This window comes from Amblyomma americanum, chromosome 6 (assembly GCF_052857255.1).
Source record: "Amblyomma americanum isolate KBUSLIRL-KWMA chromosome 6, ASM5285725v1, whole genome shotgun sequence".
NCBI lineage: Eukaryota > Metazoa > Arthropoda > Arachnida > Ixodida > Ixodidae > Amblyomma > Amblyomma americanum.
Window position 1 is genome coordinate 19,979,647 of NC_135502.1, and position 24,378 is coordinate 20,004,024.

The 24,378-nt window shown below is 46.7% G+C and overlaps 1 protein-coding gene across 8 annotated transcripts in view; it reads left to right on the plus strand.

The window, feature by feature from the left end:
* The window catches only part of Dgk (diacyl glycerol kinase 1), a 418,312-nt gene that overhangs the window by 320,033 nt on the left and 73,901 nt on the right, over positions 1-24,378 (plus strand). For all 8 annotated transcript variants that reach the window (XM_077668715.1, XM_077668709.1, XM_077668711.1 and 5 more), the window contains 2 exons: positions 8,235-8,311; positions 19,152-19,298. In XM_077668715.1, coding sequence (XP_077524841.1) covers positions 8,235-8,311; positions 19,152-19,298 — 224 coding nt within the window. The remainder of the gene's footprint in view (positions 1-8,234; positions 8,312-19,151; positions 19,299-24,378) is intronic.

Below are 24,378 nucleotides of genomic sequence, written 5' to 3' on the forward strand. Positions count from 1 at the left end.
TGATGAAAAAATCATCGCCAGTTGAAGGTGTGCTTACAACTATCTCTTCCGTGAGAAAGACGAGATTATAATGTATATTGCAAGCGGCGCTTAGCACTGCTGTCTTTGATACACGTGCTTTTCTTCTGAGGTGGTTCCAGTTTCTGGGAAGCACTCTCATGTTCACGCCGCGGCGATTCCTTAACTGGTTAGTCCTTCAGACAGCCTTGCTTTCAGCCTTCAGGACATGATGGCGGACTGCGGGAGTAGCTGTAGATTGATGGGAGGAAATCCTATTAGAAGTACGCATTACAGCACATTGTAAGCTAGGAACAAAAAGAGGTCTTGTGAAGCAAACAAAAATTGACAACTTCGTCTTTGGTGTGTCAGGTGCTCCGCTCGCGCTCCTTTGCAGTTTTCTTGCTCGAGCGCAGTAGAAAACAAAGGTTGTGGGGCGTCATCCAAGCCGCCACAGAGCGAAGCTTTTTGCCGCATTAGACCCATGATGAGTCCCATATACAGGGTATTTCACGTAACTTGGGCGAAGGAATTTATAAAAGTGGTCTATTCAATTAAATAATATGCATTATGTAAAATGTTTAATATCAACATTGGGAAAACTGCATTTTCATAAGGTGAAGAGGGAGCTCAGAAGCAACCGATCCAGTTTTTTTTTTTTTCTGCAACCTACCTCTTTCGCAGCCCCTTTTTTTTCTGGCGTGTAAAAAAAACCCCGCGAAATATGAAAACAAAAACCACGTGACTGCGCTCGTGCGCATATATATTTCAGCGCTCCCAACCATGTTTTGAGCAAACGAAACTTGCTCGCTGACCGTGCATAGATGAGCCGCCGCCGCTCACTTGACGGCCTACACAGTGATGTGAATAAGAAGACGGCTCACTAAAATTTCCGTCTCAGTTTGCTGCCGGTGGCCTGCCTATCACTTATCGCAGGTCACGGCTCGCGCTTTTCCTGTTCCGGAAAAATGTGCTTACGCACTTTCTAGGCCATGCTGGCAGCGACTCCAGCCGCTCACTTCTGTGTGGTGATCGCGAATGTTTCCTCCGTCCAAAACGCGTTTTACAGTGCTACAATCCAAGGTATTCGTGTGACATCATGGGCGCCATTTTATTGTACAGCGCGCAGCTTCCGCGGTGCAAGCCTGAGCAGATGGAGATAATACGATTAGATATGCCTACAGTGTTTCACCTTGATATATGCACCACAAAATTGCCGCCCCTGTTACATCGGTTCATACCCCCTATACCATAGCGCAAGAGGGCAATCATGCGCTTTGTTATGTTTTTCATATTTCGCGGGCTTTCTTTAAATGCTGCAAAACTGGACCGCGTATACTTTGCTAAACAAACTGAGTCGGCTCTTTATGAACCCCTTCTATAACTTAATAAACTGTTCTTCGGCCTAAATTGAAAATTATAAAATTTACATAATTTTTTTCAGATAATTAACCAATGCATCGCAATTTTAAAATTTTTCTGCGGAGTGCCGCACGACGGAAAACAGTACGTAGTGTGTTTCACCCGGCTGCGGCACGCCGCTGCTTCTAAAGCCTTGGCTCAAGTACGTGAAAAACCTCTTTAAAAACCCCACATATGCCGTAGCATATCAACGCGAGTCAGCACGGTAATTTCTGAAGCACTTCTTTTGTCCTGATTAGTGTGATGATTCCCTTTCTAGTTGCGAGAGCACACTCCGTAGATTTACGCCTGCAAAGCGTGCTTTGTTGCATTATTTTGTTGTGTAAGGTGAAGCCATCCACCTGGAGTGGATACTTGTGGAGTGACTCAGACATTTGTGCTTGGTACGCATGTTTAATGGGGAAAATATTAATTTAAAAGTAAGTTAAACCAGGTCAGTAGAATATTTCCGTGCGGTGTGCAGTGCATCGTAGCTTTCACTGTATTGTCTGGAGTCGCTGTATTTTAGTGGTCTTGCTTGAGATTATCCAGCTTTGTGAAAAAGCAAACAGGGGAAGCGATAATGCTGGCCATTCACTGCTTTAGCTATGTCTTGGCGCTCTGAACAATAAATAACAATGTTTGTTCTCGATCTTAGCATTGGCCTTGAGCTGTCAGGGCAAATAACAAATAAAAAAAGAGTACACCACCCATTATGAATGTGTGCAAAGCAAACACTCTGAAAAGAATTACAGGCGCAACTAAGTACGAAATGGAGCAATGAATTTGTCCACTGTTTACATTCTGCTGCATAACGCGCTAAACTCAGAGAAAGATGTCACCCTGCTGCTGGTCGTTTTGCTTTAAGGCCCACGCGTAGACTGTCAACATCCTTCGGATAGGGCTGCTTATAGCAGCGTTCGTTGGAGGAAGATTAAGCCTAGAAATTAGTGCAGGGAAATTTAATTGCATGGAATACTACCAGGAACGTACCTAAGGGTCAGCAAAAGACTTATAGTTACCTGTAGTAAAAGCCTACAAGTATTTTGGTATATTTGATATGGACCGTATTGAGAACCTGCTGTTGTTAGCAATGGAGAATGACAAACTATTCTATTCTGTAGGATGGAACTGTAGATTTAAAAACTAATAATGCTAGTAGTATGCCGGAATGATCCCCTGATTATGAAGATAAATTCTTGCACTGAAAAAATGCCAGCAGTGGGCTCTCTTAGAGACGCAGAATATTGTCGACTTGAGTGGTTTCTCTGCCAGTAAGTACACGAGAGGGGGGCAAGACTGCTGCGACTGACGGTGATAAGGTGCGAATTGGCACAGTCGGCGCCAAAAGTATCTAGACCGCGTGCACCGTAAACGAGGCGGACAGCCCTAATATTAGCCGCCGGCTGGAGACCGCATTCGTGGATGTGAAAGTCTAAATCGTGTTATTTCACCTCTACAAGTGTGGCATCTAGAAAGCTACTAATAATGGAGCTATCGGCTTCGTTTTCGGCGCACGCGGTCCAGAGACTTTTGGCCCCGGCTGTACACGCGCACACAATTCCAGAACAAGCAACACACGTACACACGTAGCAGGATTCTGCGAACTATATCCATAAACGAACCTATGTGGTATGAACGACCTTTAAACTGTGGCTGTCTGTCTGTTGTTTTCTCTATATTTTGCCTCCTTGCTTTACACCCTCCGCTATTGCCCACAATTTGATTTCTTAACGTAATGTAGTAAATGCAGCCGAAGCTCACTATTCTGTTGAGTTGAACGCACACTGCTTCAGCAGCATGTTCCTCGAATTCTGGCAAAGAGCAGCAGTTTCACTCTCACGTTAGAACAATCCACGCCGCGCTCAATTTCGTCGGCAGATCCGAGCCCCGTCGGTCACTTAGCAGTGCGGGTGAACGACGTTCTCACCGCCTCATTACGCCGAACTCGAGCGTTACTTTTTTTTCCTTTTTTATTTAGCAAGCAGCGCGAGCCTCACAATCAGTCCTCGCGTTCCGTGCACTAATCGGAACGGGTCAGACTGCCCTTTCCTTCACCTTGCACCGAACTCCGCCAACTCGGGTAAGAGTGAAACTTTGGGAGCGTTTGGGCCAGCACTGCGCTTTGCTGCACTGTCCCAAATGAGGCGCATGTACCGACAGGGCCGACCAATGAGAGCCCCTCCAGGGGGCGGGGGCGTCGCGAACTCTGAGCTGAGTGAGAGGTGCACCCGTTCAGCCGGAGAGCACGGGCCGGAAGGCAGCGTAATACAGTAGCGGGGCTGAAAGAAAAGGACCCCTTTCCTCCGCTTCTGTGAGTCCCGTCGCTGCGGTGCCCGGTTCGCGTCGGCCTCGCGAGATCGATTGCGCCCGGAAATGGACGCAGGAAGGATGCTAGCAAAGTGCGGAAACGAGGCTCGGAGCATCTCATCGCGCTCCGTTCTGCCGTGCACAGCGTGCGTGCACTGAGGGAAAGAAGGCTTCTCGGAAGCGAGCTGGTCGCAGTCTCTGGCTGTGCTTGTGTCAGCGCCGCCGAAGTGCCGCCTCCCTCGGGCGCCACTCGTGGCGCTCTTTTCAGCGCTCGCAGAGTACACCGCATCGCTGTAGACTGGTGCTTCGTGCCGCAGTAATGGGTCCCCGAGGGGCCCCTACGGCGGAAGCATCCAAACCCTGCCAGCGTCCTCTCACAGCTGCCGCTATGTGAGCAGGTCCGTATATAAAAAAAAACCTCGTGGCACGCGCTGAAAAGAACGCGCCATTGTGAATCACGGCGAGATAAGCCACCCCCGGCGCCTGTTTCGCGGAAAGCATTGCGAGTTCATCGCCAGGGAGACCACTTTTGAGAGGGAAATGCGAGGAAACCCGCGCCGATGGCGGCTTCCTGCAGTCGCCGCTGCTTACGACGCGCTTTACCAACAGCTGCGGACGCTGAAATGACAGTGTGTGAAAGGGACGGAGTGAAAAGAGCGCGCGCTTCATGAGCAATTCGCCGGGGGATGAAGTAACCGCCGTGAGTTGCACTTTTGGAGCAATGGCGCCCAATACAACAGGGCCGTTTGTTCCTTTGCTCGTCCGTATAGTGCTCGCGCTGAGGCAGATTTCATGCGAGTCGCAAACTATGGTCTAAGCGATAGTTTTACGGAAGACTATATGGGGGGGGGGGGGGGGGCATTTGCTGTAAGTGTAGTATGTCATGACACGAAATTCTTCCTGCTGGGCACAAAGAATGTTATATAAAATTATAGATCAGTGTATCTACAAGCCATATGGGACGTGTGAGCCGAGTAGTAATTACTAAGGGATGCTCTCGAGAAGGCGCCATCGGTGGTTGTAGAGCCCGGTTACCCTGGAAGTGATTGTAGTACGGAGATGAGAGCAAGGTTGCGGTACTCCTATTAGTTATGACTTCTTCGTCCCCAGAAAGCGAAAATAAAAGCGCTCTTTCTTTTTTCATTTCGCCGTTGTGAGTCAACCCGCTTTCGAGCTTCCGGTTCAAACCGAGCCCTAAACACTTCTGACCTTGTATTGTTTCTTAACGCGCGAACGTGAATATCGACGATAGCATTAACGCCATCATTAGAAAAGATGTAACTGAGCATCTCATTCCAGTAGCCGCGTTCCCACGGCAGCGCTCCTGTTGCAGCGTATAGCGTCTCGATCGCCTAGATCATTGTTGTAAGATTTGGTAGACGTCCGCGTTATGTAAACGCTTGCTTGTGACAGTAAAAAATAAAGAAATTAAGTGTACACGAAGAAATATGGACTTGTACCACCGTCGCCTGACGAGCACGATTTCACGCTGGCATCGTTTATTGGGTCGCCTCTGCAGCGTGCACTTTTCCCGCTGTTCTCTCGCCGGTGATTTCGCTTCGGCGTCGGACGGGGAAAATAACTGGTAATAAAATCTGCTTGGCCGTTCCTTCTGCTAGTGACGCTGGTTAATGATGTTGCTGAAACTGCAGCCCTAGATAGCAAGATGGTGGCTTTGGTTTTCGTACCCGGGTCAGGGAGAGTTCTTCCTCAACTCGAAGTCTGTGGGCCCTCCGTGTGTAGCTTACTCTGGTCATTGTCACCACCGTCGTGTTCGTCGCTGCCAATGGGTTCGACGAGGTATTCATCGCACCGTCGCTCTTCGTTCGTTTAAGACATGTCGGTCTCTCATAGTGTGAACATTAGCAGGCACACATAAATGAAAAAGAAAGGATAAGACAGAAGTTGTCCCTATTCGCGAGTCTGGCTCTTGCAACTCTTCGGCCAAGGCCGTTTTCTGGTCTTCTGACGCTTGCGTGCACATGTTGTGATTTGACGAAGAGAGTGCAGTAATAGAGGGTGCTCTATGACGGGATACTCCATGCAGTTCAGCCATATGGTGTGTGCGATGGCTGGCCATAAATATACTACGGCTTAAGTCGAGTCAGTACCGATTATTTCCGGATTATTTCGGGATGCAAATTTTCTAGGACAAACTATGCAGGGACCGCTAAAGGAATTACAAACAAATTGTTCCAACTCGTACCAGTTTTCTGGAAGCGGGAAGGAGTGGGAAGTTACGGATGTAGTCGAGAGCCGGTGCGCACTTATTCTGAGAAGGGTGCTCTCAGAAACGCACTATGCGCCGGGCTAACACTTCAGTTCGCTGTCAGTTTGATGGTCTTACAAGATACATATATATCTTCACACATAAATGCAACATTTCATGCAATGCATTATTGCATCGAAATTTAACGAGTTCTCCCGCCGAACAACCCATCCTCATATATTGCTTGGACGCAGAAGCCACATCACCACTCCCTCCTCGCCTTCATTAGATCGGCCCCTCTTTTTTCGTTTTTTTAGTTTTTTTTTATTTTTACTTTTATAACTCCCTTTATGCCCTGAGGCAGATAATAACGTTGTCAATAAAAAACGCAACATTCTATCCAATAGGTGGCCTCCCCTCGGTGCTGGACCCTGGGGCCTCCGCAAGGAGAACCTCCTATGATTAAAAAAAGCCATCAAATCTCGTGCCGTTTGGCAGTGGCCAGTGGTAGTAAATATGAATAATTGGAAATACAGCGAAAGTTATAACGTACAGCTAAATGTAAATTTATAGAAATCTATAGAGTTCGGGGAGGTACCGTGCGTATGATCTATGGAAGTGTTCATTCGCTGCGTGTCGCCCCGCTTTAATGTTGCACCTCTAGAGGTGGTATCCACTTCACGGCACCTGGGCCTCCATTTCCGACTCGCCTATGGTTGCCTCTTCCGCGTTTTCGTCCAGTTGGGTGGCTGGAGAGCGCAATCGGTTTCAAAGCGGCCGTGACAAAATGACGGCGGATCGCTTGCTTGCTTTCTTTCTTTCTTTCTTTCTTTCTTTCTTTCTTTCTTTCTTTCTTTCTTTCTTTCTTTCTTTTTTTCTTTCTTTCTTTCTTTCTTTCTTTCTTTCTTTCTTTCTTTCTTTCTTTCTTTCTTTCTTAAGACCTGCAAGGAATACGAGCTTCCTTTACTGTAGACAGTATTCGCCACAATCGCAGGCTCTTCCAAATTGTTCCTACAGACTGCGGCTAGTCGTGCTGCTGATGGGTGCGCGAATTAAGGCTATTTCTGAACATGTTCCAGGGGCGCGCTTCCTTGTGAAGACACACAATCAACGAAGCTGGAAATCAAGCAGTAGTGATGCGCCCTTGGAACACATTTTTTCAGACTGCAAGCGGTTCGTCAGTGGAGGAAAAAGAGAAAAGAAACTACAAAGGATGACATGGTCGTGCCAGCTTCAGATTGTTCAATGTATTTAATGCCTCACCAGTTTACTGCCAACTGACTTGGTAGGTCCTGTTAGGAAGAGGAAAGAATGGAAGTAATGATAGGAAGCAACGCATAATTTGCTCAAGAGATAATTAAAACAACGCGAAAATACCGCAGCCTCATTGTACTTGAAAAGCAGCGCCTGTGGACATTGGAGAGGCTGAATCTGCTATCAGGAATTCAGAGGTCGAATACTCACAACAGTTGGGACGTTAGAACGGTCTTTGGTCGGCCGGTACGTTGGCCGTTGCACACCGAGTTGCGGCGCTAGCTGAAACATGAGACCAACCAGACACGAAGTGTTTTTTTGAGGGCGAGCTACTGTGGGCACATGGGTACTAATATTCTAGCGCCTGCTATAGTTTCCAGTTCACTGCTAGAAGAGGGCGAGACACGGTATTCTATTCTATTCGTACGCATGGCGCTTTCTGTATTTGCCTAGATGCCTGTCTTATGGTGTACGATGAAGAAACTAGGATGCTACATTGAAATAGCCACCGTGGCTGTGCTCGTACATTGCTGACACGAGGGCTAAAAGGCGAAGGCTGAATAATGCATCTAGTCTGAATACAAGCTTGTTGCTAACTCTTGATAGAAGAAAAGATAGTGTGTAAGCTCAATTCCAGTCGGTCTGCTTCTAAGCTAGCGCTCTTCTTGGTGTATAATAACCGGAGCTGGCGCAGAACAGCGTTAATTGGAGCGGTGTGGGACAGCTCCTCGCCGTTCAGTGAACGTATTATGGATGATGATGATGATGACGATGATGGTGGTGGTGCTGACGACGTCTGTCTGTGTATACGTATAACCGTGCAACAATGCATAAAAAAAGAAGCGCTTTTCTATGACCCTAAGATTAACGCTGTCATGTGTAGCAATTCTAATTGCCTTGTTAGCGCCGCACGACATTTTCTGGATCTTCGCTATTCAGTGCAAATTAAGAAAAGCTGCTCACTCGGCTGTTTAGTGTCTGTCAGTAGCCGGCACAGTGTGGAGGTCTTAACGCGTGTGCTACGAAAAACTGTGTTACCCTTTTCCCTCACTCTCTCACGCAGATTCATCAAAGAAGCTTCCAGACGTTCTTGATGAGTTCAAAGAGAATGGAGCCCTTTCCAAGTACAACGCCGAGGGGGTGAGTCTGCTCTTGACTGCCATTACTTTTTTCCTACTATCTTTGATATTCGGTCAAACGTATTCATAGTCTGTGCTTTGTAAGTGCGTCTTTGAATCTTTATGAGCATGGACGTCATTATAGATCGCTGTTCTCACTGAGCCTTAAATTATCTGGCATAATGAATTGTTCACGCCACTTAAGTTCAAGTGTAATAACTGCATTATGGCTATTTAATTTCCTGGGCTGTCTGCGTTACCATCGTTCTCTAGCTATGCGTTCTCTAGCCTGGCTCTCTCCCCTTCTCCCCGCCCCTCCTTTTAACGCGACAGCGTTAAGGAGCTCGTGTCTCAGAAAAGCTGGTGTCGTCGGCGTCGGCGGCGTTGGCAATGAGCGAAAAATGGCGCATCTCCGTGGACACCTGAACCGCGCCGTACGGGTGTCCTGCGAGAATTGTGAGAGGGGCGTCATTTCCTTAAATTGTCCAACGGGCCACGCGTCGCGCCGAACGGGCGATGGCGTTCCGTGCACTCCTTGGCAACGCTGCAACACGCTGTCGCGTCTCACTCTTAAAGACGAAGCTTAAGTGTCCTCCAAAATTTTTTTTTCGCAATAGAAGCATTTAAATTCTGATGTTTCTCGGCATCCGGTACTTAAAAAATGTATTCGCCTGTTTTCAGAAAAGTATCAGATGACACCTATTGCTACTCTATAAATGTCACCGAATATTTTAATGGGAAGAAATAATTGGCAGTGGCTCAGCTCGGCTTTGCCAGGGTATATACGTAGTGAAAGCTAAGGCATAGCTTGGTTAGCCTTGGTTAATCTTGATTGCAAGTCTAGATTAGTGTGGTTGTCTGGCTAGTTGTCACCTGATTCGTCACGCGGTTGGTCACGTGACCAGTCACGTGGTTGATCACGTGGTGCGGTGCAACCACGGTGGTAATTTCGGCACGGTGAACCTGCGAGTTCAAGGCCAATGTAGCTTTCGCTCCAAAATAAACTTGCGCGTGCTTTAAAGTGCTGTTTCGGCGCCCTGGCAGGTCACTGAACTGAATGCACCACCGATGAAAAACATTGCTTTCTTTCTAAACGCTTGCTGTCTCGGTGCTGCTGACCGCGTGGGCGAAATCTTCCCACGCAGCATTTTTGACGACTTTGTTACGAATGCGGGCTGAATTTTGCAGCAAGAATAAAGCGGCCGACGCTTCCAGGCCACAACGAACGGAGTGCCGATTGATGCTGAAAACGCGTACCTCAGTCATTTCGATCTTAACATGGACGAACAGTGGTCGATGTGCCCTATCGATTTTGCTCTGTTGCCGATCACCATGGAAAAGAAACGCTCGGTCATTAACGAATGTGAGGCATCTTTTTGTTGTTTCATCGATTATCTACTGGGATTGCAAAAATGAGCTGTTTTAAATACTTCATTTCATGCGTTGAGAACGAACGAAGATCCGGAAACCCAAAATGTCTTCAGTTCCTTTCATTAATTTATTACGCCTATTAAAAGGCACAACCCATCACGTGAAAACCCAGCTAAGCTCCAAACTGTGCGAAATAACGATTTGAACTTTGGTTAGTTGGCGTTGATGTCATCTACAAAGAAGGCCGCATTTTTTCCTTTAGTCATTATATTAGCTATTTGTTTTGCGTCAGTGATATTTTCCTTTTGCATAAATTTTTTGGTTGTACCTATGTTGCTTTTTGCTTTCTTCGTGTTTTTTTTCACTTCCTCCAGAGAGAGAGAGTGTGTGTGTGTGGGGGGGGGGGGGGCTATTATGTGTTGTTTGGCACCCCCCTACTGTAAATTTAACAGACATGCTTGAGCGTATTCAGAACTTTGCCGCTCGGTTTGTCTCAAGTAATTATGATTTTAACAGCAGTGTTACTAACATTAAACTAACGCTGGGATGGGAGCTGTTACGGAAACGCCGTACCAACTCCCGGTTAGAAATGCTGTACAGAATCTTTCACCGAAAAATAAAAATAGATAAAGAAAATTATTTGCTTCCACCGCATTTCAGGTCAAACAGACTTGACCATGGGTGGAAGATTAGAGAAATTAAATGCAAAACTAACACTTATCAAAACGCATTTTTCCCATCTAGCATTCATGACTGGAATCGCCTGCCCCATGAAATTGTTGAGTGCCGTTCCGAGTCTATGTTCCACGCGTTACTGTCGGATGTATGAGTGCGCAGTTGGCTTTCTTTTGGCTTTTTTAATCACGCGGTCTTCGTTCTTGTTGGTCCAGCATCATTTGGTCAGTTGGCTTTTTTTTCGTCATGTCTTTTTGTTGTTTCATATTTCATTCATTTTGTACTTGCTGTGTCATGCCTTGTTGTATTGCTTTTTTTTCTTCCTCTTTTTTTTCTGGCCTATTCTTCTGTTATGTATCCTCATCCCCCCTGCAATAATGCCTTCGGGCGCTGCAGGTATTTCCAATAAATAAATAAATAAATAAATAAATAAATAAATAAATAAATAAATAAATAAATAAATAAATTTGTAAAATGAAATTGTTGCAGCCGATGGCACGGAAGTTTTATTTTTTACTGGCGCTGCTGTCTTCTTCCTGCTGTTTTGGTCTCAGAAAACAAATTCCTCACTGGTGAACGTAATGCAGTGCCCTGTATGTCTTGTGCCGTTCAGGCACGCTTGTTTAGATTGGAAGCTACTAAAATAGTCAAAGCTGTGGCTGCATTAAAGCATTCTGGAGATAACCTCACAGACTTCTCTTGTTTATCCGCTTCTGCTTAGAGCTACCTTCGCGAAATTTTAAGTGAAATTTTAAGTAACGGATAACAGTAGATCGAGTGCAGCTGCCGTCTGGCAAACAACCGCGCTTTAATATTATGGACCGTCGCGCCACTGCTAGGTTCTACCACGCCATTTAAACAGCAGCGGAGAAAGAAACTCGGAGTGGATCAAGGGAATTATGCGGAATTATTACCATAAACTTTTTGTTGTGGCATTCTGCCCAGTTGATTTCTCCAGGACCCGGTAACAATGCAGAGACTTCCATCGTCGACTATAGCCTAAGTTCGTGGGATCGATTACGTAGCGAGTTTCCGGATCTCGCATACAGTGCGAGGCCTTTGTCTATTTTTTCCTCCTCTAAGCGACCCCCCCCCCCCCCCCCCTCCTCCTACTAAACATAGATCGCGCGCGTTCGCCTCATTAAGCCCTTCGAAAATCTTGTAGAGGTTCCCTGAGAACAACTAGTTTAGCCTTACCCTAACCTGGCGTCGTGACGTAGATGCCAGTGCCGGGCCCCGAGAGCGCGCGTTTCGCTCGGTTATAGCGGGTTTGCCCGGTTTCGCAACAATTGAGCGCTCCTGACGCAAGCGTGCGATACGTTGTTCGGACCACCTGGAGTCTGCCGTTGTGGTGTCCGATGGCGCGGTGCCAAGGCGCTGAAAGTCGCTAGGACGCGAGCTTCCACGCCGAGCTGCTATGCTTTTCCTGCGCTTGTGAGATGAGGACACATTGCCCGGAACAGCTCTGCCGCTTCCTTCGGCTTTGCCTGTTATTATTTCTTTTTCTTTTTTCTGTCATCCATCTTTCGTGTCGAAAGCTGGTGCGACGTTACGCCGAATACGGAAGTGCGTCACCAAATCACTTTCTTCTATCTTCCTGCCTGGATGCCACTCCCTTCCCGCTTTCCCCTCCCCTTGTTTCCTTCCCTCTGTCTCGCATGCATCCCGGTGGCGTTCATGACGAGAAACATCGTTATGGAAGCTAACCGCATTACGTAAAACTTGCCATCGCTTTTAGGCGAAAGCACTGATATGCTCACCAACACCAACCAAGAATGTTTTGTCACCGTACGTAGTACGTAGGTTCTTTGGATCGTGCGCTGTTGCCTAGCTACCGGAGTTACTACCCGATCTCGCCTCGGGTAAGCTCGGATAGTAACTCGGCTAAGCTCGGGTGAGTTCGGAGGAGCGTCGCGCCAGCTGCGCGAGAGGTTGCTCGGGAAGAACAAAATGGGTGGCACAATCCGTACCGGTGGCTGTGGTAAAAACAGCTCGCCGTTGGAAGCACCTGCCGTCGCAGGGTAGTGGCGCATCTCTTAGCCACTGCGCTGGTACTGATATGAGGACTCGCCGCCATCTGTGAATTTAAGTAGAGAATGACCATTTCTGCATATATGGACCTTAACCCATTAACGCCATCGCGTCATACTCTTAAGGCGGAGCTTAAGTGTCCGCTCCAAGTGAAGAATGAGCATCTTCTTTCGCGCGCTTACTCGGTTTGACTGCGGTAGACGTCTGCCAATTTTGTTCTTGTTTGTTTCCGCTATTTTCGTTTCGGCAGAACAAACCGCTGGCATCAGTATGCCACCTGTCCAGTAGACTGACCCGGCTCTTGAGGACAGACACTTCTGGCGGATACCTCTTCTTGAAATCGCTCGAGAAGATAGCCGAAATAGCATCAGAGCATCCTGCTTCTGGGCAAGCAACCACCATGCAAATATAGGAGGGTGTTTTAAGGAAGTGGGGGCGAATAGGACTAAATTACCTGCTGTTGGAGGGATTGTTCATTAACGAGCCACGCGGAACCCCTCCCCTTGTCTGCAAATGAGGTTTAAAATATCCATTGTGCATGTCAGCTTAACGATGTCATTCGTCCCAGAGATTGTCAAGACAGATACTCTCAAAAGCCCCACGTTTATGATTAGAATAGCTCGTCAGTGTCATGTCGCCTTTGAACGTCTACTGCCCCAGCCCTGTCAAAACAAACCGTCCTATTTCCATGGAGACAGTAAACGCATCAGGGTGTTCCTTAATGCTAGGTGGTAATTTACGCACAGGGCGTAGGTACGCTGAGCGCAATAATTTCTAACCTGCTGTTGCTAACGCGAACAAAAGCGATGGTAGAGCTCGTACACGGTCATTCCCGTAATCGTAACTCGTAACTCATTTTCGTAATCGTAAGTTATTCCTAATTGTTAACTACGCCGTTTACATGTCATTACCCGAGCTTTTTTTCTTCGTAACTGCGAGGTGCTGATTAAGTGCTTGACAGGTGCATTCGTCCACAAGCATTTATTTCATTTATTTATTTCAAATTACTGCAGGCCAGCATTGGCCCAAGCAGGAGGGGCGTGAAAAAACACAAATCACAACACCACGTGAAAACATTGCGTGTGACACACAGCAAAAACGAAACCAAAACGATGAACATAGCAAAGAGAAAAAATGCATGCTGAAAAAGGAGGAAAAAATAGAGTCACTTCCTTTTTAGTTGAGCAAAAAAAAGTTTTTAGCGCCTGTTCCACGTTAGGAGAGTTAGAAATAGATTCAGGGAGTGCGTTCCAATCTGCTATTGTTTGAGGGAAAAAACTGTGCTTAAATGCGTTTGTTTTGGCAAAAAGAGGCTTTACGGAGTGCTCCCTACTATAGCGGGTCCTTCGAGCAGTGGAGTGCCTCAGGAATGAAGGGGGAGAAATGCTAAGCTTTCCAGCTATAATTATGTGAAGGAAAGAAATATGGTTAACTTTTCTGCGTGTACGGAGCAACGGAATGTTATTGTCTTTCATTAGCTGTGTTGGAGAGTCAGACCTTCTATATTTATGAAAAATGAAACGTACTGCCTTCCTCTGGATGAGCTCTAATTGATAGATATCTTTCTTGGTGTGCGGGTCAAAAATTTCAGAAGCGTATTCAAGTTTGAACCTGACAAAAGTTTTGTAAGCCAAAAGCTCAATATTTTTAAGACTATGTTTTAATTTACGTCTCAAGAAACAAAGCTTAGAGAAAGCGGCTGAACAGATCTCCTTTGTAGTTCCTTGCTATTTTTTTTCTTGAACACTGCAGGACACTTCTTCGAAATACATCAAAACATTCCGGCTGGCATCCACACCGACGTGATAATGACATCTAAGCACACTGCCGTCAGCAATTTCTCCTCGTCCAACCGCTCCATGTGTTGTCACTGATAATTCGATTGTCGCGGCTCCTTCGCGAGTGAGGCAGCGCATAAGAAAAGAAAACAACTACCATGGTTCTCTTGCTTGTCGACGCAGGCGCGATAGCGTTCTCTCTTCTGTACCACAACCTCCCTCTCCCCGCCTCATGAATTGACACAGTCGTGCGACGGTGTAATTACACTCTAAACATGAATACGCCTATTTGGAAGTTAAAAGAGAGCAAGTTATTCTCTTGCGCACTGCCTTTTTATAAAAAAGATTGCCCCAGAGTACAGCTTAATTCATTTTTACTCATTTCTGTTTAGTGTGTGCGACGAATTCAGGACAAGCGCTTCTAGTTCCCTTGGCTGCCACCAAGTGGCACGTGGCTTTGAACATTAAAATATAGAACGTTGACGTCATCCGGGACGTAACAAGAATAGCCACTGAATTTTTCGCCTCCTATTGAAGCCTTATAGGCCGCTAGGCTTAGCGGCACTGGTGGCTTGACGCTGTCCCAAATTCCTCGTATAGTGAATTACACTATCACAATATGACATCAGACTATGTAAGAGGACGGGTAGGAGGAAGAAATTATGGGGAAAACACAAGAGCGGTTTTCACAAATGCTGTTTCACTGCGAAGAAAGCAAGTATATAACTTCAAAGAATGCGTTGTCTCACACGATATGTTTTCTGTAAAGAAAGATAAACCCACACGAAAGCGTTCGTGTGACTTTCTTTCTTTTGTCCCCGTCTGTTCCCGCTTCAGTCTAACAATACCGCCTACTACTAAACTGTCAGTGCTGTTGTTATTACTAATAGTAATGGGGCGGCTTTATTACTACTGTAGCTACGTGTAATAACTGATGTCATTACAATTTCTTCTGTATTAGTGGTAGCATAGCGCGCACAACTAGACCACTACTGTTACCACTTAGTCATCTCGAGCTTTCTATTCGTCACATTAATGGCAGCGCTACGAGCTTCTCCTCAGGATCAGCCCTCACCACATTTTATTGCGGAGACGCGCGGGTGTGCTTTTTTATTTTCGTCTCGTCGGCATTTATTAATGCTTCTTTGACGTAATGAGCCGCAGTACACGAGGACTGCGCTTGTAACCGTCACGGCTTCCTTTCATCACGCCACACTACGTGCCTCGGCCGGGGGCTGGCCGATTTATCGCATCCGCGCCAGGGACGTCGTTTCCGGCGCGAACAAAGAAAGGATCAGGAAAAACGGCTCGACAAACATACACCAACAGCGTTCGCTTTCTCTCTCTCTCTCTCTCTTTTTTACCTTCCTTCTCTCTACGCAGGAGCTAGCTCTGAAGTACTCTGCAGGTCTGATGTGCACACTAACTTCGACAACGTTAACCTCCACCAAGTGCGAGTGGTCCGATAGCTGAGCACAACACGCCAATCGAGATGGCCAGGCACGAGTGGTCGCTGACGCACAGTCCGAAAGAAAAAAAAAAGGAAACTAGAAAACGGAAAGCAGTCGGACCGAGAAAGACTGGATATATGAGCTGTCTTCTCGTGGCTCGCTACTCGGCTTTGATGGCGGCTTTATTTGTAGCTTCCTGGGCGCCTTTTCCGCGTCATTTTTGGTCAAAGTCGTACACCGAAGCGAATTGCTCAGCTCTTTCTTCCTGGACATGGCAGCTAACGTTTCCTCTTTTTATCTGTTTTTTTTTTCCCGCGAGAATGCCGGCCTCGATTAATATCGTCGCGACAGCAATATAAGCGTCTCTCCTTTCCTGCAACGCGCTGTAAAAAGTTTTGATCAGAACTAGGAGAAAGATTAGTAAATTTTATTTCGAGTCTAAAAACAACTCCACTTATTCTACCCATTAGTACGAACTGCACCGCTGGAGTCTGCATTAATCTGTAAACATTGATTTTCTTCCAAGGAAGTCGACTTAAAGTATGTCTTTTTCCCTCCCACGAGAGAGAGGGAGTGATATATCACTTTTCTCTGTTGGCCTACGCTCCAGAATTTTTCAGAGCAGAGACGTTATGGCTCTCTTTTTAACCCTTTCAGGAGTGGCTCGTAATTTCGATTATAAACAACATTTTTTTCCTTCTCGAAGCTTCAAGATAATAAATTGGTTAGCTTTGCAACGCGAAGCTCCAAGTATTAATTTTATGCCAGAATGTACAAAATTGTGTGCTAGGCCTCGCAACTGTAGGAAATTTCAACATTGATATAGATAGATTTGTAAAATGCACACCAGAGAGATCGTGAAATCAAAGCAATTTAAGCTATTTCACAAATTAACAAAATGATTTAAGACACATCATCTGGGATAACCGTCAGTGTAATCAGTCCGCGAAGAAGATGAAATAGAAGGAGGCAAGAAGCGTCGTAGGGCTTGGATTGTACGATGCACTAAGCAGTTAAAAAACAAACGAATACACCAGCGACAACTAAACACGACACAAAACATTGCACGTGTCACTTGCAATTACAATCATTGTACAGATTGCTCATCTAACCCAAAAACCTAACAACAACCCGAGCAGACACCAAAACCCTATGACAGCTTCTCGCTGAATTAGCCGCGTCAAGCCATAACTTAACTGAACAAATACTTTTTTTTTTCGACGCCCGCCGCGGTGTCTCAGTTGATAGGGCTCTCGTCTACTGAGCTGCAGCGCCCGGGTCTAATCCCGGCCTCTACTATGCCTTTCCTCTTGACCATACTTCGCTTCGGGACGTTAAACACCACAATTTTCAATTCATTTCCTTTTTCAGAATAGGCACTTGACGCAGACACCCAGAAAAATATGATGTAGTTTCTGTTGACAAAACCTGCCTGCACGAAAACGGCGAATAGTATGCTACCAAGCACACTGTTTTCTCAGAAATATTGTTTACTCCCTTCCGTATGTCAAATGATCGAAATCTATTCAGGAAATTGGGCAGCATACCGTGCCCTTAAAAGAGTGAGCTTAAGATGACGACTTACTCTCTTTTTAAACCCATATAGATGTATTCATTTTGAGAGTGTGGAAGCTCTCGGGCAGACAAGTGACCCTATAACTGTTAGGCTGAAGCCGCCGCGTTGACTTGATTACGCGACAGCTGTTTGAAAATACTCATAGTGAAATCGAATCCCGTTAAACCTGCTTTGTTCGTGGGACGAAGCCTGTTTATGGTATTGAGGAAGATAGGCTTCAAAAGCAGACTGGAAACTTTTTCGGACCTGCATTGCAACTAACGAATTTAACTGCGGTACAAGAAAAGAGGTTATATTCAGGAGTATGTAATAAGGGAGTAATTACTCATTGGCATCCATCCAAGCGCAGCCATTAGGCTACAAAGAAAAGCTTTTCTCAGAAACTTCGCAATAAAGAAAAATTCGTCCTGGTCCGGGGTTCGAACCCGGGACCACCGCTTCACCGGATCAGTCGCTCTACCAGCTGAGCTAATCGGGACGGAACACTTATGACAGGGCGAGAGCGAATTGATCAATAACTCGAAAGGGGAACAGTGTTGGTCAAAACTACGTTTCCCCAGAAATCATTTGACTAGTCAGGAATATCCGTCTGCGCTAATGCCGAGTATAGGGTTAAGATCTAGCATTTTCTCCTGCCGAGAGGTTACCACCACGGCTAGCTGATCGTCCTACATCGACACAAATGTCCCTATTCTGTTCTGATAGAAACAGTCAATACAAGTGCGATGCACATTATGGTTTATGTGCCCTCTTTTTTTTAGAAACCTCTCTTCTTCTTTGCCACGACTGCGCAGACCAAACTACAACCATTGGCTGCGCTTTGACCGATTAGCCGACCGGGAGAAAGCAGCTTTCAACATTTCTGGAGTTGCGACGGTGGGCGTATCTTTTACAACGCACCTGAACACGTCTTGCTTCTAAAAGGCTTCTACAACGACGCCCCTTCCCTACGTGCACGTGTTAAGCTTTAGCGCAAATTGAGGAGCTTTTCGACATGTACTTAGTGATCATGCTTGTGCCGTACTTGCCAACACCCAGCGGCATCTTTTATTGAGCTCTGCCTACGGAACTATTAAAACGCAATAAAATAATCCAAAGCCCCTGAAATCCGGGTATTTACATCTTCCTTGCTGTGTGTGTCGTCGTTCATCTCGGAAGCCACAAGAATAGCAGAGCTTCCGTAGTCTGACGCTATGCGCCGCTAGCGTGCTACTCTATTAACTATTCGCGTTCGCGCATGAAATGGCGGTCTCGAGCAGCGTCGCCTAGCCGATGCAGTCGGCTAGCAGGTGGGTTATAAAGATTCTCCGGTGGAGGCGGAGCCAACGCCCCAACGCCTCATTCATACGCTCCTTGCGAGGTCACTCCCACCGACTCACCGACGCCGTATCAATGTCTGTCCGAATTATTTGCAGGCGCCTAGAAAACGGAGAGTTTAAGCGCTTCGTTAAGAAGCGTCTTTTTTTTTTCTTTTTTTCGCGACTGGCTTCGTGATTCCAGTCTTTGATGTAGTGAATTCAAGAGGTCGCTCCTTCCGCGAAGTTTCGGGGAGAAAAAGAGCGGACTCTTTCTCTTTACGCTGATCGCCCAAACAACGGCGCGTTGCTGCCAGTTAGGTCCTTCCTGGGCCACCTTTTAATCAACTGCGTTTCGTCACTCGTGCTCTGCATATACCACGTGCCGTCTTTTTTTTTTCTTTAGTCCTTTGTGCAGTCGGCGCATTATAGCGTTCTTTGTCTGGCCCTCTCCGCAGTGTGGAGGCCCCCACCAAATCTTCATTTCATACCCCCTCCTAATCTTCACCGCCCACTAATGTCTCTCACCGCTCTAATTGCTTTCAATGACGCTTCAGTTTCCTGATTCGCCGGAACAACCACCCAATTCGCATTGTAGTCAATTCGTAGCCTCGTTCGCGCGCCTTTCGCCCGTTCCCGTCGAGTCTCTCACGGAGGTCTGCTCTTCTTCATGCGCGGTGCACAGGACATCGACCTGGAGGGCTTCCAGGCGTTCATGGACACCTACCTGGAAATGGACACCCCCCGAGACCTGGTCAAGCACCTCTTCCTCTCCTTCGTCCGCAAGCCCGCCCCGCCGCGCGCACAGATCGCCGACGGAAGGCTGCTCAAGGTACGCCGTCTTCCGCTTTCACTGAACGTGTCCTGCCTTGCTGAACGCCTGTGAACTGTTGCCACTCAGTAGGATAAGATAAGCGTGCTACCACACAGCGGTACCGATTTCAGTTCGTTATTCCGCAGCGAAACACTCCCTACCCGATAAGTTCTAAAACCTGGTAAAAAAACCTAGTTGCATGATTTCCCTAATGAATTGCACTCACACTCAGCAGCGGCTTGGACAAATCACAGGTCGCGCTACATGAAAACAGTCCGCGGAATCGACTGCGCGTGGACAGCGTGGAATTAAGTTTGCTGAAGAACTATCAAGAATTCTAACTTTATTCTGTAATAGACAAAATTCCTGTCGTGAACGGTATCACAGAGATGCTACCTATGGTTAATAAGATTCTGCAAGCAGTATAATGTGTACAGGTGACTTATATTTAACGTCACCACGTCGCGCTGATGCGGACGCCACCTAACTCTTTTTGACGAGTTCTTTATTCATAAAATAGCCTGCGAATAAGTGGTCAGCACGGAGATTAGATGAAGAAAACTGCAGCGAAGGTATAAGCGTTGCATGGTACGCCACATTGATATTCATGAATTTGTTAGGTAGTTTTTTTTTTCATTCTTATAAACCTCCTCGGGACTATTTGCTGATTGGTGACAGTTTCTTCCTTTAGAGCAACGTACATTTAGTTAATCCATGCGGTAATAAAAGTTAAAGCGAAAAAAGTACGTTGAAGTACCCTCCAGAAAGCGTCAGGGAGGTGGAAACACAGAAAAATTGAGCTGGGAAGGATCTCGAATACTTTTCTTTCTTCATTTCTTCCTTTCCTTCCCTCTTTCTTCCTTTCATTCTTTTTTCTTTTCTCTGTTCTTCTTTCCATCTTTCCTTCCTTTCCTGGCTTCTTTCTTTTTTTCTGCCCGTCTTCCTTTATTTCGTCCTTTATTTCCTTCTTTCTTTCTTTTTCTGTCCTCCTTTCTTTCTTTCTTTTTTCTTTCTTTCTTTCTTTCTGCAAGTATACCCTTTCTCTCGTTTGCAAAAGTTTATCGAAACGACACTGTATCCCTGAAAAAAAAAACTGTCACAAGTTCAGAAGAAATGAGCGGGAAAGGAACGATATCTACCCATTGCGCCATGCACCAATTGTGTAAACCAGTTAAGAACGGCACTAGTTGATCGACATACGCAGTCTGCTATCCACCGTTTTTCCACAACATGCAGGTATCCGTGCCCACTGTGAGGCTCGTGATCTCATTGTTTCTGTGAAGGCCCAGCACAGCTGTAAACAGTATTGTTATTACAACAAGCCTCTGAAGAGCTCGCCGTTCTGGCAGTAAATATTGACTGTTTCCACGCTGGTAAAACAATCAGTGCAGGTGTACGCTTGCGGCGTTGTTGGCGCGGTGTCTAACGTGTGCAGCTTGAAGTTTAGCAGATTTAAAAGAAAAAATAATATGGATAATGGCAAGTCCCCGTTACTGAAACTAGCAGGCACATTATTGTCACCAGGTTCATTTTCATTCACTAATTAAGGCTTATTCCTTATTCTTCGCTAGGTTGCAAATTCTTCTCTCTTGAGGTGTCGCGTGGTGGCGAAAGCAAGACCCTGTGTAGACGAACACTACCTCGTGGCGAATGCGCCTCGTGTCTTTGCACTGTTTCGTCAGACGTGTTTTCGCACCACCTATCCTCACTCCAAAACCAGCTAACGCGGCTCGGAGGCGGCAAATTCTCGAAAAACGCACCGGTGGCACCTTTAAGGGGTTCATCCTTCACTGTGACGCGCAGTACAGACGTACAAGTGGCGTCCTGTCTGGAAGTGCTCCCCGCGCTAGTGCCGTTCTTAACGCTCAGTCCGTGAGCACGTGCCGGATCGAAGTTCCCGCCGGCTCACAGAGCGTGACGTGATTGATTCTGCGTCGCTAAATCGCACCACGCGCCACTCGTGCGCCGTCGACGCTCCAGTTCACTACTTCTTGGAGTGCAGCGGAAGCTATAGGAGCTCGAAGCGACGGCTCCTTGAAGTGTTCAGTTCTCACACGGCCACAAGCCAAACACAGAGGTCTGGAAGGCGTCGTCCCACGCTAATAGCTTCACTTCCCTGATACAGTAGCGGAAACCAGCGTAACCCCGCGCATGCGCGTTGAGGCGTTGCTGTGTTACTTGACACGAGGCGGCCCATGGGCCTGAAGTGAGATTCTATTCGTCAGGCGTTTGCACCTCATATCGCTTACAACTCTAGATGAGCTGCTGTAGATCCACAATGCTAAACGAGATGTACCGAATGCAGCTATACTACACCAATCACGTTAACAGTGCTGACCTGACCGATAACACTTGGCTATATAGAAAGACGCTGGAGCTTGCTTGGCCTGCTGGCTGTTCGCTATGCTCGAACGCAGCAAACGCCTAGGTGCCAGTAGAGTAGATGTGGCTTTGCCTGGGTTCATGCCTTGCGGTTCATGCCTACGCGCTCCTGCATCTGTTTGGGCCTGTTCTCGTTCGTTTGAATAGTCACTTGTTTCTTTCACTTTTATTTCGATTGCCATTTAAGGGCGCACTTGTAGCGTCTAGACAGTGAGCCTGCATTTTGTTTCATTCCAGAAACTGGTCCGCGTAACACTCTTTCGTAAATACTCGAACGAAATCGCTGTGTGGTTTTAGCGCATGTCAGCAGTACAAATGAACCGGAATTCGATATTGACGTGGCTTTCTGTCGCTTTCTTTTTTCTTTCCGCGTACGTTGTTTTTTTTTTCCGTACGCGAGCAAATAAGGCAAAGTAAGCGGTGTATGTGTCCTCTCTCCTGCTATCGCGGCGTCTTGGTGAGTCTCGCTCACGTTTTATTCAATCGTTCCTCCGACATTTCACGGCTTTGTACACGGAGTGAATCGTGTTTGCTTCCATAGAATCGCTGCTATGTGGATGCGTGACTGCCTGGCCACGTTCGCCGCGGCGATTTACTGCATTCGTTCCAGGCGGTCGTTTTGCGTGATTTCTGAGAGAAATACGTACTACCGTATGCTTTGTTTTGTTCTTTATATCTTTATTTTGTTTTTGCTGCTTTGTTCTTGCTGCTGTGATGGTTATGAACGTGTAACGCCACAAATTTTAGTTTGAGTGCGACCCTCTCCAAAAGCCGTACTCCATCATGCAGAGTGTTGCGCAAATCATTAATCGTGTATAGCCTTTGAACCGGAGTGTCGGCGAGTCCCACATTGCCTAGTAAATTAAAGTGGGTGTTTTAATTAATTCGTACGTTTTCATTTTTTTAGTTATATTCGTATTGTGGTTCTATCACTTTAAAATTTATTTTCTATGTTGTAAGCTATATTGATGCCTGTAACGGTACGTGCAATTTTTTCATCTTGCTTTTAGGCCACCAGTATACTCTAGTCTTCTCAAGCTCGTCTCCAATGTTGGTGTAAGGCCCAGAGTGCCTAAAATGCTGGCCGCGTCTTTGATATCTGGACGTACGCTTTACGGTCTGCTATGATCTGCTATGCTCTACCAACTGAGCTACGGCGATGGCCGTCCAATCTGCTGCTTTCGTGGGTATTTATATTTTGCGTGTAAGCTAACCTTGAGAGTGTTCACCTGCGCTACCCTCGTCCATAGCGGTGGACGTAGCAAGTCCTGTGATACCGCGAGTGTGACGTAGAACGTCATCTAACGGCGAGGGCGGAAACTGTGCGAGAACCCTCTTATGCTACCTATGGCATCAAGACTGCCAGAACCGAGACCCTCGTTAAGCTATTAGCAGACAGGGCAAATGAAATGAGGGGCTCGTTTGACAAACATATGAAGGAAGCCAACAGTCACCGAAACCAAGGTGCACAGGGGAATGTTTCTATTATTTTTTTTTTAATTTGTAGTGCCAATCAATTGGTTTTAAAGAAAATTAATTATAAAGCAGCAGAAAAACAACCATGCCGCCGGTGGGATTGAGACCTGTGATTAGAATTTCTCTAATGAGTAACTACTTTTTGGGCGTGAATGGAGTCAGCGCGAACGGGTGTGTCAGCCGTGTCATGCTTACTTCTAGAGGTCTCAGTGAGCGGCAGGGCCAAAACGTGTGAGAGGTAAAACGAAATGTGGGATGTTGCCAATCGCAGTACAACAAAAACACTTGTCTGAACTTTCGACGTGGGACCAAAAATTTTTCTGTCACGCACGTAGCCAGCGCGAAGAGAGACGCTAGCTTCGGCAACGTTGCACGCGATGTATTTAGCAGTGTCATGATTGAAAGGACAAGGCTGCGCTGCAAGACGTTGGCTCAACACGAAAAGGACAGGACACGTGTTGTGTCAACGTCTTGTAGAGCAGTGGTGGTGGTGGGGATGGAAAGCATTTATGGGCAGATACACTTACAGAAGGTTATGCATGAGCTGACCCAGAGGGGCCCAGCCCTTACAAGCACTAGGTGGAGGGCCTTAGTTCGGCACCTCAGTGGCGTCGGCCGCCGCCCGGGCTCGCCCGACCAAGGCCCGTTGGGCCTACAGGTCAGAGCAGCCGAGCAGGGTCTCCTCCTAGTCCTCCCGGGTTGGGTTGTGGGGAGAGGGATAGCAGGGTTGGAGGGGCAGGCCCACACCATGTGATAGGTGTCAGAAGACTTGTCCGCACAGTGCGGATAGCTGCCCGAAAAAAAAAAAAAGGGTCGAAGTGTTGTAGTGTTGCCGGTCTGTAAAGGTCTCTCAAAGCCGAAGAGCGGCTTCTCCTCTGCCTGTATACTTTGTAGAACAGCAGCGTTCTCTCAGTCATAAGGCATCGCCAACTGGCCCAGCGTGCTGGTTTACAATGAAACGGAGTCGACTTGTGCAGCTTTTATTGTGCAGGGGCAGTCGTTTACCAGACTGCATAATCGCGGGTTCGATATACTTGTAGAACTTGTGCGTAATATTTCAATTTAGCTTTGAATTAAATACCCGCGCTAAGCTCGTTCTTGATGACTTTGACAAGCGGCTAACGGATTTTTCTGCTCAGGGAAATCGTTAGTTGCTGATATGTAAAACTTCAATAGGCACGCTGGCTTTTAATTGTTGCCGACGTCATCCCATACACCCCGTAAGAGTTTGAGAGTTTCC